The 14030-nt window shown below is 38.8% G+C and overlaps 1 protein-coding gene across 7 annotated transcripts in view; it reads left to right on the top strand.

The window, feature by feature from the left end:
- PLA2R1 (phospholipase A2 receptor 1) overlaps positions 1 to 14030 on the top strand; it is a 138534-nt gene that overhangs the window by 70860 nt on the left and 53644 nt on the right. For all 7 annotated transcript variants that reach the window (XR_004271332.1, XM_032286506.1, XM_032286504.1 and 4 more), the window contains exons 12-13: positions 6896 to 7098; positions 10182 to 10327. Coding sequence is in view for 6 of the 7 variants with exons in the window: in XM_032286506.1 (XP_032142397.1) it covers positions 6896 to 7098; positions 10182 to 10327 (349 nt within the window). In the remaining variant the exon portion in view is untranslated. The remainder of the gene's footprint in view (positions 1 to 6895; positions 7099 to 10181; positions 10328 to 14030) is intronic.

The raw sequence follows: 14030 nt of genomic DNA, 5'->3' as shown, positions 1-14030 counted from the left end.
AAGGGATGAGAGGGACTTTGGGTGTCTGTGATGTGTTCACATAGGTTCATCAGTGGTAGCAAATGTACCACTGTACTATGGGATACCTATAGTGCAGGAGACTGGAGGTCAGTGGTGGTAAACGGGAACTCTACTTTGCACTCAATTTTGCTGTCAACCTAAAACTCTCTGTTACTAACTTTTTTAAATTATACTTTGCATGGAAGTGAAATGAAGACAAATTAGATTTTTTGTATATAAGCATCAGTTCAGGAAATTTGTATGGAAACTGGTAACTTTCCATAGCTCCAAACAACATCACAATTTGCTCAACAGAACAACCTTGTTCTACAAATCTATGAGTATTATTAAAATAAAAAGAGCACTAAACTTCCATGTCACACTATACTGCAAAAAAATAAAAGTTTAGGTATCATTTCTATATACTTTGGAATATTGTTAGGAATGTCTATACCTGTCAAAATAAATTAATACATTTTGAGTAGAGAAAACCTTTGGTTTTAATATTAAGCTTCTTGGGGCATATTTAGATGTCTAAAATCTGGAACTGAAGCAGAGCTCCTTGTCATTCATAAGTTTCTGCTGTAATTTATTTGAGTGGCACTACTCTTTTTCTCTTTTCCCTAAAGCAAAAATAATGCCATGATGTTCAGTTTGGCTGCTCATGCTGATTGACACTGGGTAAAATGTCTCTGAATAAGATGAAAATGTAAATCTTTTTTGAAGAAAATAGCAATATAAAAGCTCCTGTGTTTCCCTTTCTCTTTTAAATTGCAGCTTGCAGAAACACTACCTAAATCACATTTTCTTTCCTGACTGTCACAAAAGAATCCATTAGCTTGGTCCCCACGTCAGAATCTTAATCCAGCAAAGACTGACCATATGAATTGTCCACTGAACAGGAAGCCTACAGCTTTTTATAAACTCGGCCAGGCCTCTCTCTTTATGTCATACCAGCAAAATATTCACCCACCCCACATCCCACGCCACAGTAGTACATTTGCTACAATTGATGAACCTACATGAACACATCACAACCACCCAAAGTCCCTCTCATCCCTCGTATCATTCCTGTCACTCATTTCACTTGCATAAAAGCACATTAGAAGGGAATCACCTTTCCGCCATTTTTTCAGCTTAGTATTATGTTTACCAAATAGTATAATGAACCACTATGATACATCACCAAGCATCAGCAGTTATCAATTCATGACGTCTTCCTTCATCTGTACCCTCACACCTTTCCCATATTTTTTCATAGCAAATCCTCGACATAATATTGTTTCATCAATAAATATTATAGCATTATTTCCAAAAAAAGACTGCTTTTTAAAAAACATAAAATACAATTATCACCCCTTAAAGTCATTAACTATAATTGCCTGTCATTACAAATCTTCAGTTAATGCTCAAATTTCTAAATGGTTTATAAATGTTATATAATGTATTTTACAGTTAGTTCAAATCAAGATCCAAAGAAGGTTCACGCATTGTAATTGGTTGATAGATCTGCTAGTCTGTTTTCATCTGTTTCTCGCCACCCCACAACTCCTACCCCTGCCTTTGTTAATGCAAATGGGTTTTGTCTTACAAATTTTCCTACATTGTTGAATGTGTTACTCTTATTTTTTTTTTCATAAAATAGGCATGTTTATTTTTAAAAATAATGAGAGACTTGATCAAATTCAGATTTTTTTTGAAAGATCATTTCATAGGTAGTTGTGTGTTCTGTCTGGATGCACATAATGTCCAATTTTTTCTCTTTTTGTGATATTTGCAACCTTTGATGATCAATTCTTAGATCCATTGACTCATTAGGAGTTCCTTCACTTGTAGCTGGGATATGCCTATAAAGAGGTAATTCCTCGTAATCACTTTTTTGTTACCCCCTGGTACAATTTTTATAGAAAACACAAAACAAATGCTTAGTTCTTTCCCTTTACTAGTTTTCAAAATAATTACTTCTTCGTTAGCATCCTTCATGAGTGACACATTAGAGGTGTTTTTCTTTTTTTAGCATTACTATGAAGTAAGGGTTTTAAACATATTTGATATGTTTTAACCCATTGCAATTATCCTTTTTAATGATCGAATTGCCTCATCTTTGTGATGGGAATTTATTTAAGGAATATCTTCTGACTCCTTGTGATGTGATCCTATTAGCCTTTGATAGTGTGCTTGCTATCTGGTATGACAAGACATAAATTTCTGCTGCAGACCTAGAAACATCCGTTGCTTCAAGGAACTCTGGTTTCTTTTGATGGGAGATGATATTATTTCAGCATCACTGTCTGGGTCTGTGGGTGCTTGTTGTTTGTGGTTTGTTATTGTTTCTAGGCCGTTTCAGGGACAGATCTAGGAAGTGTGTGTGTCTGTGTGTGTGCACGCACGTGTGTGTGTGTAAGATTAAACACTTTTTGAGTTCAAACTCATAATTTGAGTTCAGGACTACAAAGTTAATTAACCTATATTTTAACTGTATTTCCTTTCTTTAATGTCAAATTTCCCATTCTCAAAACACCAGAAAATCCTGTTATTTTTACTAAAAAGCAACAACGACAGAGGGACTCTATGACCCTTGGTATTTCAAGAGAAATTAAACATTCAGGTGTAACAGGAAAAATGATTTTCATTCATACTAATCATTGCCACTGATCAAATGGAAAGATGATAAATTAGCTTCTCATTCAAGGAGAAGCTAATGCTTAGAAACTAAAATGTACTTTGTACCTAGATTAAAGATTCAATATAAGTGGAGTTTGCTCTATGGTGAAAGAAAATAGATGAGTCTATACTTGCTAAGACATTCAAAAACACTTTTCCAAGTTATATTAGAGGCTCATAGGTATCTGTATCGAGAACAATAAACACTTTCAATCACTCCTTTGCAGCCATGCGTAACTCAGGGTCTGTGAAATGTTTTGTTTTTAGACCTAGATACCTCCGGCGCGTTTCACTTGTGTTGGATGACTCCAGGGTTGTTTCAAGCACATGGAAATCTGCAAGTGACAAGGAAAATAAAATCCCAGTAAAGCAAGTCAGGTTTATTTTCTTCAAAGTGCCCTGTACATAGTGGGGAGTAGTAGGAAGTCTGTCCCATCAACAGACACTAGAGGCCAATCTGTTTTAAGGCTTGTCAGAGCTCTGAAATGAGCCACCACATAAATGAGGATAAACCCAGTCTCATTCCAAGAGCCCTTAGAACATTTCCATATCTCCTCATCATCATATAAGTAACTGTCATGCAAAGTAAAAATGTGACAGTAGATCTTCAAGGAAATGCTGTGGCCACACACAGGAGAGAAACATGATCGGGGAATGTGAGAGAGCTCCGTGGAACAGGAGCATGATTTCAGGGGAACTCATTCATTCATTTATTCAACTGTTTATCGAATACCCACCCACTCACTCTGTACCTTGATATTGTCTCACAGCAGACCCAAATAAATCTAGTTTCAAATCCTGGATCAAGCCCACTACATTTTGTGGCCTTTGACAAGTTATTAAGCTTCTGTGCCCTAATTTTACCATCTGCAAAATGCAGGCACTAATACCTGCCTCAAAGAATTTCTGAAATTAAATAGGAAAAAGACCATATTAAATGCCCATCACAGTGTCTGGCAGATACACAGCACTGCAGGAAACTTACCTTGCCTGCCCAAAGAGCTTCACCTTTCTTTGTTAGAGGAGAGAAAAAGGAGAAGGAGGGAAGGTAAGAGGGTAGAGAACTTGAGAGATGAGTATGTAAAGAGTTGTTGGAGGAAACCAGAAAATAAGTAGGCAGACTCAAGTGAAATAATTGTATAGAGGCACTGAAAAACCAGCACAAAGAGGTTTGGTCAGTTGATTTGTTTTTAGGTATTTGAACAAAGAGGTGGACAGTGGAGGTTTTTGCAGCTCACTTAATTTTGCATGCTTAGGTAACTTGATGAATTAGAATATCTTAAGTGACAGAAAGTCTCCCCATTCATGTTTGTGGGAGAGGGTGAGTGGGGTGTGGGTATGGCAGGTAAGGAGAATCTGTTGAGATGTGAGACTCACCACTGAGAATAATTGTTTTACTTCTCCAATGGGAAGTGAATTATCAAATTTAAGAACAATTTCTCTGAGAGAAAATTTGCCTCCACTCTTTCCCACATCCTTACCCTTATTATTTGGCTTTGCAAGCATCCCCATGATATAGGCTTATAAATTTAGTTTATCTCTCCCTTAGCCTGGTCTTCCTTTATTATACCACTTTACTGCTTCTTTGGGGCTGAGACTCCAAAATTTGGGTCAAATGTTCTATTAAGTTAACCACTTTAGAATACCAATAACACTCCTGCAGCACTTTTCATCTTCATAGCAGTTCACAAACATCTCCTTCTTCACTAATGAAGATGAGTCGAATATCTTAGAGCATCTAAAACCAAAGCTATTTAATCATTGTCTGATGTGGGAACGTGAGACAAAATGCAAGACCAACAAAAAAGTATATTACGTTTCAAACTTGCTGATTCAAACTTTGGAAAAATTCTTTGAACATGCAGGCAGAACTCATGCCACAGAATCCTGGTTTTTGTAATGAAAGTTGCCATATGCATAATAACAACCTTGTAGGGGTGTTTTTATTTCATATTTTACAGAGTGTTCTTCAATTCATTATTTCATTTGATCTTCATGAAAATCCACAGAAAAAAAGAAATTATTGTCCACATATTTTAGACAAGGCCTATTGTGATTAATTCACATCCTCAAGTTTCCAGTTACTAAAGATTTGTGCTGGGACTAGAACCCCAAATTTCACTCTCCAAGTCAGAAGTTCTTTCCATGAGGTTTCCTACCTGTGCTGTGCAATAACTGGAGGTTTCACTGGGGCTGGAGGAATGGAGCAGGAATGTGTGTATTCCCTCCTCTTTCAACTAGAGCAGCTCCACAAATATACTTTATTTGGGGCTTTCTCATGGATTTCTCCGGTTCAGTTTTATTGCACAGAGCATGCAGCATCTCCTCTATTGTTTATGATCCAACTGGACTGTGAGCTGCATTTTGAAATTACCTGCAGGCCTGCAAATCTCCATTCATGGCAGGGGTAGTTGTATACCATAATCTCTCCCTCTTGCCTGCCCCCAACCTTGCATCTTTAACAACTAGCTGTTCTGGGCCAGTAGAGCCATCTGATGCCCTTTGGATGCACCAACTCTTCCTTGACTTCCTTTTCTTCTATATGAGACATAGCGTGTTTCCTCTTTTACCACCGGCCATTTTTACCTTTGAGAGTTTGATGTATCACAAAGGCCCAGGAGGATCTTCCCGATCAGAACCGTCTTGCCATGGTAATGCTGGTGCCTAACACACTTGTGCAGCCAAGACTGTTGAAGAAGCAAACACTCATACACTCATTCTTCAGCAAATTATTCCATTCCTAAAGAGATGCTCTTTCTGTCTTCCTTTTTCTTCTTTCTTCTCACTTGCACTCTTCATTTTCCCTCTCTTTTGTCTTTCCATGAGCATAAAACAATCAGAACATAGATGACAAGCACAATGCCAGTTACCCAGTATCTGAAAAAATTGAAGCCATTGCTTCTGAAGGGAAATTAAGCAAGATAAATATTGAGTAGTGAGTGACGACATTTTTTAAAAAGCGTTCAGGTCCAGAATCATCACAAGTCTTCAGAGGCTTCATCTATAATCACTTGCTTTTTATAAGCATGCCTTGAAAACTCATTTCTCCTTTTCATCCTTCAAAATTTAGCTAAAATGTCACTTCCTGCAAATGTTTTACTGACATCTCTGGATAGCCTCCATCACCCCTTCTGATGTCTCCTCCAGAACTTTGAACACATCTTTTACTATAGCACTTTACACATTATACTTATTACAATTGCTTGTTTGTGTGTCTGTATCTCACACTAAACCAGGAATTGGTTTTTGTTTTGCTTGGCTTCATCCTTTTCTTTAAAGCAGCTATGCAGATGTACAATTTTTTATTGTTGTTGATGGATGTGAATTTAGTTAATTAAATGATCACCCAGGATTCAAGAAAAAAAACAAGCTCATTCTTACTCATTTTAATTTCTTTTTTGGGGATAGAATTGCTTTCTGCTATTCCTCGCTGAAGTTTGAAGTGTATTTTTTGTTGTCATATGAGTTGTATAGATTTTGGTGACAAAATTTAGTTTAAGAATCTTAATTTATAAATTGTTTCTATGCAAAAATACATCTTACCTTCTAAAATGTTCAAACATATATGAAGAAAAAAATGGAGTTTTGTCCATACCTAATCTATATACTATGAAGGTAGGAGGGGAAATCTCTGTACTTTGCTTTTCACAGAAAAGCCTTTCTCTAATTCTCTTTCTCTCTGTTCCCTGATGTCTGCCCTGTCCCTGCCCCTACAGCTTTACCTCATTTAGAGAATTTATCTCATTCTCTTCATCCTTCCAAGGTTTACAGTTTGGTTTTCTGTTGTATACTTTTTGGTCTACCTTGAATCTGTTATTCACACATTTTCCCCTGTTGAATCCTGTTGTAAAAGGGTGAGCACGATGTACTTTTCATTGTTGGTTTTTCACAATGGGATTTCCAAGTACAATATTGAGCTATGGGGGATATTTTGATTCCCGGTTGGAACAGCTCCTAGTTCCTCATCATTTGCCATCTGAGTACAAAGCAGACAAGGTCCATATTTCAGCCTTCACACTCTCTTTTCTCTCTTTCCCATCTTCTATTCTTTTCTCCAGGGATGAAGAGAAATGACATAATCAGGTCAATAAGGCATTCTTTTTCATCTTGATTCTTCTTGTCTGGGTGCTTAATTATGAGATGTCAATTATTCAGCACTCTAAAGAGCATTCTTCTAAGCTCAAAACATTTTAGTCATCAGATATTAAAAGTGCTTGTTTTCTGCTTTTAGGCTACAGTGGTGGCTGTGTGGCCATGCGAGGAAGGCATCCACTTGGTCGCTGGGAAGTGAAGGACTGTCGGCACTTTAAGGCAATGTCCTTGTGCAAGCAGCCAGTTGAAAATCAGGAAAAAGCAGAGCATGAAGAGAGATGGCCCTTTCACTCCTGCTATTTGCACTGGGAATCAAAGCCTGGTCTGGCCAGTTGCTTCAAGGTGATACCAAGGTTACTTGGGCATTCTTAACAGAACCAGCACCATTTTAATTTGACCCATGCAGCCCAAATTCCTTTATTCCAGGATGCTTTTTTTCCAGAACAGTGCCTGACAGATGGCAGGTGCTTAATCAATATTTGTTGCCTGCCTCTATCCTTTCAATCATATTCCAAATAATTTTTAAGTCACAAAAATTGACACATCATGGGAATATTGAAGGCTTCCTCATGAAGATTGTTATCTGTTAAACAGAAATACTGTGCACGGTATTTTGCCGGACACAATGGCCCATGCCTGTAATCCCAGTACTTTGGGAGGCCAAGGCGGGTGGATCGCTTGAGGTCAGGAGTTCCAGACCAGCCTGGCAAACATGGTGAAATCCCATCTCTACTAAAAATACAAAAGGTAGCCAGGCATGGTGGCCTGTGCCTATAGTCCCAGCTACTTAGAGGGCTGAGACAGGAGAACTGTTTGAACCTGGGAGGCAGAGGCTGCACTGAGCCAAGACTGAGCCACAGCACTCCAGCCTGGGTGACACAGCGAGACTCTGTCTCAAAAGAAAAAAAAAAAGGAAAGAAAAAAAATACCATGCATTAATATTAATCCCTGGAAGAAGATCACCATGCACTGGTTATCACTCTTGGGGGAGGATTCTAAACACCTGACCAGTTTCTGCATAGGTTCCTAGCGCTGGCAGGTTTTGCACAAACTTGGCTGCCAGAGTATGAATCTGGTGAGACAGAGCTCCCACACAAGAATACGGGCAAAGTAACTTTATTACAGGTTGAGTACTCCTTTTCTTAAATGCTTGGAACCAGAAATGTTTTAGATTTTGGATTTAAAAACAAAATTTTGCATTGAACTTACCAGTTAAGCATTCCAAATCCGAAAGTTCAAACTCCAATGTGCCAGTGAGAATTTCCTTTGAGTATCTTGTCACTGCTCAAAAAGTTTTGGATTTTAGAGTTTGAATTTTTGGATTTGGGATGCTCAACTTTGTATTCACAGATAGGCAGCAAAAGGCAGCTGAAGCCTAGGATCCACGGTGAGTCATTCTCCAAGGCTCAGGAAAACAGCCCCAGGAAGATGGAATCTTGTCTGCACGTGCCCCAATTTGCACCACAGCCGAGGGCTCCCCAAAGCTCTCTTCTCTGCGTTTTATATCCCAGGTGTCCCTTGGATCACTGAGCTAAAGCATTGCAAGACATCCTGTTCTAGGAGGGATAAGGACAGTTCCTCCATATCTCAGGGTATTGCACTCTTGAAACACTTGGCCTGAGAATTGCCAGGAAATGGAGGAAGAGCTGGGTCAGCAAGGGTCATTTGAGGACCTGTCCTCCTGCAATATTGAAGCCCCTGTCAATATTGCTCATATACCAAGTGAAGGAGGCAGACACTCAGTGGGAGTTAAATGGTATACTTTCATATTGTTTCTAAGCCAATAAATAAAGTCTTTATTATGGAATGATACAATTTTACTAATAAGAATAGCTTTTGCAGCTTGCAAGACACCCAAAGATCAAACAAATCAATGCAGTTGATTTGTATGAGTATATATAGGTGCGTATATGTGTATGTGTGAGTGTATGTGTGTGGTGTGTGTGGTGTGGTGTGTGTGTGTGAAGAAATCTCTATTTTTAAAATCAGCTTTAGGTCCTATATTTAAATTAGTTCCTATAATCTTGTCAGAAATACATTTTTTTAAATATGCTTTAAAAAAATGTTTGGTGGTTTTGTCTTGGTTTATTTTCCAAATAGGGGTTCACTAAATCTTGGGAGAAACCTCCCCAGCAGCTCTGCACAGGCAGAGCAGAACGAAGACAGACTCCATCTCCGGAACTGTTGTAGCTTGTAGATAACATGAAGCAGCTGTGAACGTGCTCAATTTAAATTCTATTCATGTATAATCCTGCATTATAGTCATAGGATAATAGGCCCAAAAGTGACCTCACCAAGTAATAAGTTGAACTTCAGAGATGAGTAAACTGAGGCCTGTGAAATGTAGTGATTTGCCCAAGATCATGATTATTTATTGACAGAGTTGGAATAAATCCCTGGTTTTAGACTTCTGGTCCGGTGCCTTTTCTACTATATATCACCCTGATATGTCAGCAAATGCATGGTGTGCCTGATGGGTATGGTGGCAGGATTTATGAGTTTAGAGTGATTTGGGAAGAGGTTCCCAAAGGAGGCAAATTTTGACATATAATGTAAAAGATGGAAAGGTTGTGCTGTGGTCCACAGGATTTGGAAAGCTATTCATTCTGGTCTCCGCAAGTAAGAGTCTGGTGAGGGCTGGCCACAGGTGTACCTGTCTGGCAACAAAAGTTCAGGCTTAGTGCCAGGCAGTTAAAAATGAGAAGAGTACAAAGGACTGGGATTGCAAGCCCTGTGTCTTCAGTCTTCAGTCTCTTTCCCCAATCTTAAATAAAGCCAAAAGAAGACCTTCTATTCAGCTGACTTCTTCTAGCCACTATGAAGACAGCTGAGAAGTAGCAGAGATTTTAGACACAGCTGAACCACTGCACCTGCCAGTTGAACTAAGATCCAAAGACTCTAGAAATAGAGCTACCCTAGATCCCAGGTCTCAGTCCTCATTTCTTTCCCTGAGTCAGCCAGAGTAATGATCAATCCACTAATTCTAATTTGTCAGAAGGCAGCCTGGTGGGATGGAAGTTTATGGACTCTGGAAGCAAGGAGTCATAGGTCTAATCCTAGCTCTGCCAGTTTATAGCTGTGTGACCTAAAATTCTTAACCTCTCTTGGACTGACTCTATTTATCTCTTGACAAATATTTACTGTGGGACAAGTACATGGCAGTCACAGAGGACTTAAGGTGAAAACAATTATTCAGAAAGCTCATTTATAAAACTGAGTTTATTTGTTGTGAGGATAGAAGTAACTAATAGTTTTATGATGCCTAGGCAGTTTCTAGTTCAGTAAATGTTACTTCCTCTCACTAGATCAAGCTCTTAATAAAGAATAATGATGCTTATGTTAATATTATCGTTATTTTCTTGAGCAGAGTTAAACAACCTCACCTTGTCTATGACAATGTTAATTTCTTTTCTTTTACTATACAGGTATTTCATAGTGAAAAAGTTCTGATGAAAAGAACATGGAGAGAAGCTGAAGCATTTTGTGAAGAATTTGGAGCTCATCTTGCAAGCTTTGCCCATATTGAGGAAGAGAATTTTGTGAATGAGCTCTTACATTCAAAATTTAATTGGTAAATACTTGTTAATTATGAAAAAATTACAGTCAAATATTCTATCTCCCAGTAAAGCCTTCTTAGGGGTGAGCATACCAAGTAGTTGTTTAAAATTCCAGTATTTGTGTTAAGCCCAAAGCCAAGAAAAATATATATACATATATAGTTTTACATTTATCTTGTACCAAGTTCTCATTTCATAAAACAAAGAACAAAGTGACAATTGTTTAGATATTTTAAATCTTTTCTTTGTCCTTCAAGTCAGAACTGTAGAGCTTTCCTGCCAAATTCAGAAATTATCTACCCCGGTGGTTTTCAAAGTGTTTTGGAAGGATTCCAAGAATCCTGGAACCCCAGGAGTATGAGGGCAACATAGGCAGAGCTCCTGGTTCCTTCCACGCCTCACCAGAGAGGCTCTTACCAGCTCCACTGCTAATTATTTTGTATATAATTGGAGCCTATGTAAGATATTGTTTGAAAAAAAAAAAAAAGAGCCCCAATAATTTTTTTAAAATTCCAACCCAACCTCCTAAGTTTTCATTTAGGGAAACAAGCTTTTGCTTATCTGTATCCATCTTGCAAGTTTACAGAACCTTGAATTCAGTGGAGTTAGAAACTCATGTTTAAATTGGAAGAACTCTAAAAGGTCTTGTGCTACCTCCCACCACATACCGTGGTCATCCACTGTCTGCATAATTCCTTGCAGTTTCAGAATGCTTCTTATTTGGGAGAAAGCTCATTCCATTGCTGAAGGCTGGTTTCAAAGAGCAGCTTTCTCATAAGCCAGAAACCTGCTCCCTGTCAGTTTGAGCTAGAGCAAATACAGATCAAATCTTCTCTATTTTCAAAATAATTGAAGACAGTTATCTTCTCTCCTTTCAGTGAGCTCCTCATCCCCCACTTTGGCCTCTCATTTTGGAGTGTTCTTGTTAGTCAGCCTGCATTGTGAGAGTATCTCCTGTGGAAGGGGCACAGTTACATGCATAGCTGGTTAGAGAATTCAACAGATGTGACAGACAAAACCCTGCCTCTGAGGATGTTGTGATCAGCAGACCTCCATGGCTCTGTATATGTATTTAATGAAAACAAATGTAATAACAGGCACTCTGCTTCAAGCTCTGGAAAGCTGGAGTCTCAATGAAACACTTGTCTGGATCCCAGAGAAAAATCCCATACTATTTTTTGAGGAAAATCTTGGCCTTTCCCATAAGTTTCCTTGTAGCACATTCCCATAAAAAGATTAACATGTGACATCTATCAAATTATTCATCTTCCACATCCACAAGAATGACCTTAAACCTGGGAGTTTTTGACATCTCTCCATGTGAGTTTTGTGCAGCATTCTACAGGGAAGGAAGAGGATTTTATGGTTAAATAATTTTGCAAAACAATGCACAGTCTTGGAGATTTGCCATATACATTAGCATCACAAAGGGTTATAGAAGGAAGCACTATCTTTGACCACAAATTCCTTTTTTTAGAACACTTATTGGCATACCACAGAACTGCTAGTCCCTACAGGAAATGCTGATCTGAGGCCATGACTCAGGAACCTGGCTGCTCATCACACTTGGTGGGGACACCTTTTAATACAGAGTTTTCTGGCCTCACACCAGAGGTGCTGAGTCAGATTCTTTGAGTCTGCAGAAAAGCTTAAGAAGCTTCCTGGCTAATTGGATTATCAGCGAGGTGTGAGGCCGCAAATCCAAGGGATAGGTGATAGTCTCCATTGCTCAAAGTTACACTTTGCTTCATTACTTTAGCTCCCTGCAAAACATATTTGCATATTCTGCCCTTGCCTTTTAGTGAGGTTTGCCAGGTGACAACCCACACAAACTGTTTCCCAGTTTGCTTTAAGATCAAATATCACTGTCATTTCTGTTTATATAAGTTCTCACATTTGAAATGTCTAGTAGAATTTAGTGCCAAGCATCTGTCAAATCACTGATCTTCAATATCTGATCACAAAATCTATATAAAATGAGCCAGGTACAGTGGGTCACAGCACTTTGGGACACCAAGGTGGGAGGAACACTTACGGCCAGAAATTCAAGATCAGCCTAGGCAGCATAGCAAGACTCAGTTTCTACAAAAAATTTTTAAAAATAGCCAGATGTGGTGGCCACCACACCTGTATTCCCAGCAAAACCTAGTTCAAAGTTTCACTGAGGTATGATTATGTCACTGCACTCCAGCCTGGGCAACAGAGTGAGAACCGTATTTAAAGAAATATTTTTAAATTATTGGCTGGGCGCAGTGACTCACACCTGTAATCCCAGCAATTTGGAGGCCAAGGCGGATTGCTTGAGCCCAGGAATTAGAAAACAGCCTGGGCAACATGACGAAACCCCATCTCTACCAAAAAATAAAAAATAAATAAAAAATTAGCCGGGCTTAATGGTACACACCTGTAGTCCCAGCTATTCAAAAGGCTGAAGTGGGAGTATCACTTGAGCCCAAGAAGCAGAGGTTGCAGTGAGCCAAGATTGTGCCACTATACTCCAGCCTGGGTGACAGTGAGACCCTGTCTCAAAAAAAAATTATCAATAATTGTATATGTTTCACTTTATTCCCAGACTACCAGGGAATTCAGTAAAACCTGATGTTTCATTATAGCAAACATACCAGATCTCATAGTTATCAGGTATGGCTGGTATGCTGCTTTTCTTTTCTATTTTATTAACCAGATACACACACACACACACACACACGTATACACATACATGTGTGTTTATTTAAAATTATACTATTTTAGGCAACTGATGAAGAGAAAGTAAATACCATTTCATCTTCTAGGAGCCAGTATATAGCAGGAAATACAAAGAACTCTGAATTCAGTGAGGAAAGAAAAAGTTCACAACACTGGGAGAGGGACATGGATTTTCAGCCTATGCCATGGAAATTAATGTGCTTGGCTTAAACTGAAGGTGGCCATTCTCACCTTCTCCCAGCCTTAAATGTAAAGTATCATTATGACAGTGACCAACCGGGCATCAGTGATCTCTTGGATTTCTAAGCTGCATTTGACTTTAATTTGTGTCATCCAGGTGGAGTACCTGAAATATCTGAGAAGGAATTATTCAGAATAGGCTTGCTTCTCTACACAAAGGAAAATAAAGTATCTGTCCTGATATCTGAATCATTTACATCTTTGATTCTTCAAAATTATTCTCAGAAAAGTATCTTAATGAGATGGTTCATTGTACAATTAGGCTTTATTACTTGATTTTTTGAGTATTCTGTGGACACATTTGTACTCTGTCTCATAGAAGGGAAGGTGATTCTCTGGGGAGCTTCTCGCCAAATCTAAACCAATGGTAACAATTGAGGTTAATCTACCAAGGGTCAGGGTGACTTGATTTAGAATTATTTATGTTGATTTAAAAAAAAAAGGCCAGGCGCGGTGGCTCAAGCCTGTAATCCCAGCACTTTGGGAGGCCGAGGCGAGTGGATCACGAGGTCAAGAGATCGAGACCATCCTGGTCAACATGGTGAAACCCCGTCTCTACTAAAAATACAAAAAATTAGCTGGGCATGGTGGCACATGCCTGTAATCCCAGCTACTCAGGAGGCTGAGACAGGAGAATTGCCTGAACCCAGGAGGCGGAGGTTGCGGTGAGCCAAGATCGCGCCATTGCACTCCAGCCTGGGTAACAAGAGCGAAACTCCATCTCAAAAAAAAAAAAAAAAAAAAAAAACCTTTGTGATCAAAAAAAAACCA

The sequence above is a fragment of the Sapajus apella genome, unplaced genomic scaffold, assembly GCF_009761245.1.
Source record: "Sapajus apella isolate SASKATOON/1434 unplaced genomic scaffold, GSC_monkey_1.0 scaffold18, whole genome shotgun sequence".
In the NCBI taxonomy this organism is placed as follows: Eukaryota; Metazoa; Chordata; class Mammalia; order Primates; family Cebidae; genus Sapajus; species Sapajus apella.
Note: the sequence above shows the minus strand (reverse complement) of the source record. Positions and strands in the feature narration are given on the sequence as shown.